This window comes from Colletotrichum scovillei (assembly GCF_011075155.1).
Source record: "Colletotrichum scovillei strain TJNH1 chromosome Unknown Contig00001, whole genome shotgun sequence".
In the NCBI taxonomy this organism is placed as follows: Eukaryota; Fungi; Ascomycota; class Sordariomycetes; order Glomerellales; family Glomerellaceae; genus Colletotrichum; species Colletotrichum scovillei.
Genome location: NW_023336259.1, coordinates 3,230,906 through 3,237,380, shown reverse-complemented (window position 1 = coordinate 3,237,380; position 6,475 = coordinate 3,230,906). Strand labels below are relative to the sequence as shown.

At 53.9% G+C, this 6,475-nt stretch overlaps 1 protein-coding gene across 1 annotated transcript; it reads right to left on the bottom strand.

Annotated features, from left to right (window-relative positions):
- Positions 1–691: 691 nt before the first annotated feature.
- Positions 692–2,532, bottom strand: HER10_EVM0005249 (myb-like DNA-binding domain-containing protein). Its single transcript, XM_035474871.1, has one exon. The coding sequence runs from the start codon at positions 1,964–1,966 to the stop codon at positions 1,064–1,066; it is 903 nt and encodes a 300-aa protein (XP_035338332.1). The 5' UTR covers positions 1,967–2,532; the 3' UTR covers positions 692–1,063.
- Positions 2,533–6,475: the final 3,943 nt, after the last annotated feature.

Genomic DNA, 6,475 nt, shown 5'->3' with positions numbered 1-6,475 from the left:
GATCGACACTGGTAAAGCCCACCCGCTCATCTGCAGCAGAACATCCCCGATCTCGTGTTTGGCTGCGAGCGTTGACCCTGACCGAACGCTCTGTCCTCCGCCTCACCTGTACCTCTTGTCCCTGTCTAGCGCCCTTGATAGCTACCTGAGCCACTGCCATCCTTACCTGTCCGCAATTGGAGCATCTCAGCCATCCGATGTCTGCAGAACCTCGCCCAGATGTGAGTTTGCACGCTCACTAACCAACCACCAACTCTGTCATCAACCCGTAAGCCAGTCTACCTTGATATGTTTACCCTGTGTGCCTGGGTCCCGAGGTTCTCCTTGCGCCTCGCGCCACACAGTCACGGTGAATGAGCCATATATGTATATGCACCCACGTTGCACAAACTTTGATCGAGGACCCATATCAGCCGAACCAACGGCGGCGGGGAAGAACTGTTTAAAAAAAAAAAAAAAAAAACCGATGGAAAGTCTGGCCCTGGACGTTTGAGGTTCCCACTCATCGTCGCTGACGTGGCTGCCAACCAACGTGGGAGACCCCCCTCGTTTCGCCCAGGCACTGCCGACTTGATCAGGACCGCTTGAGTGCTTCAGTAGGTATCCGTAACCAGATAGTGTGCCTGGGCCACACAAAACTTGGAAGTTGTGACCATGTTGCCATTTTCTCATGTCACAATGCATTTTGTAGTTGTAGATGTAATTTCGTGACTTTTTGATTATTGGTGATGTATACACCTTATACGACAGTATAGCTAAATTCAAGGAGCATGAGATTCTATTCCTGAATCTCTACCGTCCTGCCGCCATCCCATGCCAGACCTTTTTGATTTATCAGGTCTCCCAATTGCGCCATCCCCTCGCTAGGGTTTGAATATCAGGTATCAAAGCTATAAAAAAAAAGCCCCCCAGGGTACAAGTTTTACGTCCCATTCCCAGACGTACCGCCCATTAGACGTGGTTTGCGATTCCAGAACCCATGTACTCTTTAGTGGTACATTGTGGCATACATGAGGATTGTATCCCTCGGAGTACAAAAGAAAAAGTCGAATACGTTGTGTCCTCAGCCCAGAAGCGCGGAAACATCCATTCTAGAGTCCTTATCCGCAGCCGAAGGAGATGGCGGCGGCAGGGCTTGTTGAACCGTACTCCTCACAGGCGAGTTGGGTGCTGTGAGGAGGTGGGATGGGAGAGAAGGCAGGCGCATGTGGCCAGCTTCTTTTCTGTCGGTTGGAGCATTCATGAGGCTACCGAAGGAAGGCAGCGAGCGAGGGGCCGAGTTCTCGTCCATGCGGAGCGGGGCTAGTTGGACAGATGGCGATGTACCCCGCGAGAGGCATTGGGGGGAAGTGGTGTAGCTTGAGGCGGCATCGGACATGGCGGACGTCTCTCCGTCAAGACCATCACTACCAGGCGAAGAGGTAGAGTTGGGCGACGGAAGCGGCGACTCGAGTTGATAGTAAGGGTGGCTGTGGGTGTAAAAGGCGGGAGAGACAGGCGATGACATGCCGTGTCTCGTGTGAGGGTAGGAGGCGGCGTGAGAGTTGATGGTGAGAGTGGGTCGGAAACCAGAGTGACCATATCTGCGGTCGTCGTAGCCGGAGGTGCTGCCTTGGTTGGCCCTGCGACGATCGTGACGCTTTCTGCGGTTCTGGCTTCCATTCCACCAGTTCTTGACGGCATTGTCACTGCGGCCGTGAAGCCGTCTTGCAATCTCTGCCCACCTCTTACCGATCTCGTTGACGAGAATCTCAATTTGGGCACCCTCTTCGGGAGTGATGGGCTCGTGATTCAAGGTGGGCTTCAGATTTTGGTGAAATCGTTCTCTGCATTGCTTCGGTGTCCTTGTTCCCAGGGCTTGAGCAATTCGTACCCAGTTCAAGGGGCCCTGGTCGTTGACAAGTTGCATGAGATAGGCGTCTTCCTGTTGGGACCAAGGCCCTCTCCTTTGAGAAGCGAGAGACATCTTTGGCCGTGGGGGAGTTTGCGAGGTAGTGGCTGAAGTGTTGATTTGCGAGTATCGGTATCGACAGAGTACAAGAGAGTCCGACGATAATGTATCAGTGTGCGTGCGTGTGCGTGTGTTATGTGTATGTATATGGCAGGAGAAGAAGTATAGTTGCAAAGTGGTAGTTGAAGGCTAATGGCAAGTTGATGCTGGAAGTGAAGAGGCTGAATGAGGTCTTGGATGAGCGTGGGATGTCTGCGTATATATGTTGTTGAGCAGGTGGAAGCAGCGTGGTGGAGAAACCGAGCCAAAAGCAGAAGCGTTCAAGTTGGAAAGGCTGTGCGTTCAGAAGGAGGTGTGTAGGTAGGCACGGATACTGCGTATGTGACCGACTACAGGAATAAAATTGAAGGGCCTGGGGGACGACAACGAAAGAATAAGAAAGGATAAGGTTTGGGTCGAACCTGGTTAGAGGGTGGGAGAATAAGAACGGGGGTGTCGTAGATGAAAGGAACTTGCCCCAGTCCAGACGAGTAGATCAAAATCAGGATCAGGATCAGGATCAGGATCAGGATCAGGATCAGAGCAGACGCAGACGCAGACGCAGACGCAGACGCAGAAGCAGAAGAGACGGGTGATGGGCGATGATGGTAAGTGGAGCGACGGTTCGTGAAAATCCCCCGGCACACGCCCCATGTCCCACGCTCCCACTCATTCTCACGCCCACACCTACACCCACGCCTACTTAGCCCACGCCCACCTAGTCCGAATTGGAACCCAGCCCAGGTCCGTGAGAGAAGGTACTTCGTACCATGGGCAAGTGCCAACATCACCGGTAGCGGCAGCGCAGCGGTAGCGGCAGCAAGCGGTACTCGGTGGCCCATGGGACAGCTCCGGGAGGCAGAGGTCCAGAATGCAGAAGAGCACGATCCGAAGAAGCTGGGAAAGGGCGAGCCGCCTTCCCTGTCTAATCTTGGGTGTCAGAGGACGGACTTTTTGGGGTGAACCTAGCGAAAGGGAGCTACAAAGCTAGAAAAGGCATGCGAGGTTCTCGTGCAAAGTACATCTTCCTCTAAGATCGGGAACAGGAGGTGTGGGGATGGGTGAGGGCATGGGCGTGGGCGTGGGCTGGCAACCGCAAGAGATGTGAGAACGAAGAGAAAGAGAAGGAGAAGAAAAGAGACGGAGAGTGCCAGAGCCAGTGCCAGTGCTCAGGTCGACATTAGCTATATCCGTCGTTGTAGTGTAGTTATCGTTGTCGCTGTCGTCGCCTTTGAGCAATGGAAGAGACAAGTACATTTCTTGCGGTACCTCGAGGTCTGGTACGGAGTATGGAAGCCTTGATAGGAGAAAGGCCTAGATCCAGGCCCGAGTCGCTCTCTCCAGCCAGTGAGGTGCGTGGGGAGGAAAACTGGTAGCGTGGGAGATCACCTCAAATCGCGGTACGGAACGGGGCCGCTTGTCACTTGCTTTGTACCCATCCAACAGGGTGAGCCATCCGTCCTCGACATACCTACGCACTCAGCACGGGTAGGATTCGGATGTACCTCTCACCACCACCAGCACCACCATCACTAGGAAGGTAGGTATTACCAACGAGCCTCAACTGCCCGATTCCTCCTCTTTCCCTCTTGCCTTTCTTCCTCTTTACTTTCCTCCTCGGTTCGAGATAACTTCAAGTGGTGTCCTCTCGAGCCCAAGCTATCATCCCGCATCACTTCACATCCGTGGTATCAACTTGATCCTATTATTGGTCCAAGGGTCACTCGACACTATCTGTTTACTGCACATGGATGACACAGTGACCGCGGGAGGGAACCTATGAACCACGGCCGAAGCTGGTGCCACGACCAGACCCAGGCGACGGGAAAGACTTCTTTCAATTGACAAGCCTGACTTGCGGCTATCTCCTTTCGAGACACACGCCCCTGCCCTTGTACTGCTTGTCGTACCGCCCTAGTCCCTGTCGACCATCCCTATCCCGGCTCCAGCTTCGCTGCTGATGATGACCCTTGTTCTTCTTGTGGGATTGGGGCCTGTCCCTGGCTCTCGAGGCGGTCCCGGCTCAAGCCACAGCCCAAAACTAAGCCAACGCCATGGACCCAGCGGGACAGGATGCTCTGTGATCTGATGCCAGGATGATGCTAGAATATGGCCAGGCTGTGGCCCGCTGCTGGAATCGGCCGCTGCTGGATGGACGGATGAGGCATAGTAAGAACGACGAGGGTTCCCGATCGTGGAGGTCCGACAGTTTCTTGCCTATCCAAGAGGTGCCTAAGAAACGGCACATGCAGGCGCATTCGGAGCGGGCTAGGCACAGCTGATTCGTCTCCCCGACTCGTTCCTGGCTTCTAACTCTAGCATTGGTGGCATCTGGTCAACGGATAATCATGGTCGTTGATACCGCAACCTTAGAGGTCCTCAACTGCCCTCACCTGCCCTCACCTTACCTCACATCATCTCGCCTGTATGTGCTTGGACTGATACTGACCATTGAGAGGGCAATCTGGGCGGGTCCGAGTTCAGAGATTGGTGACCGACGAACTTTGCCAGGCGCATTCGGATAACCTCAACTGCTCAGGGATCGTCGTCGGCTCGGTGGTCCTGCTTCATTCATCTGACGAAATGTCACATATGTGTCTGACACTGTTCACTTCCCTTCGTTGGAGAGACGAAGGTCAACGCACCTTGACACTGCTCTTGAGGTGGGCACAGACGGCGGAAGCACGAGCGATACGTCCAGGAGGCTGACATCTGTTCATCTTGAACTGATCCTTTGATTCATGATTAGACTTTTCCCTGCGAGTGTGTACCCTCTCTTTTTTTCAGTCTTGATTTTCTCAAATTGTGGAATCGTCGGACTCGACTTGCTTTCAACTGATGGATTCGACTGACTTGGTTGCTGAGCTGCATATCTCACAATAATCCAGCTCAACAAGCCGACCGAGTGCGAGTCGCACAATGCACAGACTCTGCATGTATGGTTGGTCAAGGTTGTGGCGGCGCGCACTGGTGCAGAATCTGTGAGCTTTCTGGAGTTGCAGCGTCTGTACCCAGCTTGCTTGCGTTGTGCGATGCGGATGCGAGTCGACACGATACTCTACGCAGTGTGAAGCGTACCTGTCCCACGCCGACGTCGCAGACGTTCTTCGGCGAACCCTGCTCGGTACCCCTATGGACTTTTGCCGCTCCCGTTCACGTTCCTGACCCAATCCGCCTTCGGTCTTACCAAGGAACGATAGACGGATGGACTGGCCGAGATGAGATCGGAGTGCATCAGGCCCGGCCTCGCTGGAAACGGCTGCATTACGCTGCCCACACAAGATCGAACTCATGAGTGTAAAATTTGACGGAAACAACAGTCATGCCATAACACACTCATCGTCTGCCTGTGTTCAGCTGGCCGGGATGGGTAATCAGTGGAATGCGACCAGTTGGTGGGCGGACCGGCGATCAGGCCGGGTATGGTGTAAGAGGTGGCAACGATGAGGGGCCAAACCTATTGGTGGGGGATCCGTAAGCCTAAGGAGAAGAGGTATGGTAGGACACACCCAATATTCACGTCGTCAGTCTGTCTCTCGGTCTGCATCATGGCCGTTGACTGGCGTGCCGTACTCTGTCCAGTGTGCGTTTGAATGCATCAACAACTTCTAGAATCAAGCGTAAGCAGATTTGCAATTAAGGGAGGCCAAAGGACGGGTCTGACCGTGAACAGGAACGTCGGTGAATGGATGGAATGGATACCTCGGGACGAAAGACCGGTTTTGGTGGGGTTGGGTGGTTGATTGAAACAATCCGATCTCTAAAAGCTCTCCGGTGCCCTGTAAGGATTGCTGCCATGTGCTCTGCCCGTCGAGCGTCAACTTTGGCATCTATTTACCCAAGGTACTTGAAGTCTGCGGACAGGCACCGTGGAGAGAATAGTACCGCAGACGCAGTATCAGAAGAAAAAGATATAAAAGTCGGGGCCCGTGCCGCTGTATACCCCGAAGATGGGCCCCAAAAAGAGGTGAAAGCGGGCTAGGTACTGTTGCACAGGTTGACGTCCAGTGGGTTACCTATTGGCGTCGTATATCCGTAGGTAGGTATCCGTACGTAAAGTAAAGTACGGGTACGAATAGTCCTGGTTGAGTTCCATGTCTGAGCCAGTCGTGCGTGGATGGAGAGGAGTGACGGGAGTGCATGAATCAGACGTCGGGGCGGGTTTTGGTCTGGCACGGGCTGGCAGGTCTCATCCGGCACCTTATTGGCCTGGTGGTTTTTTGTCAGGAGCACGAATAGGGATGGCGTGTCGCTACAATGGGCATGGCGCCGTTGCACAATTGCAAATGATTTTTTGCTCTTCTCGGACGATACCGCAGGGGAGCTTTTCCGGGCGGTAGAGCAGTTATTGATAGGGGTGAGGGTGTGCGTGTGCGTGTGCGAGTGTGTGTAAGAGACGCAGAGAGACACAGAGGCGGAAACAGAGATGGGTTGAGGAAACGGTCCGACCAAAGGGACACCAAAGCGTTCGGCCAGACGTCAACG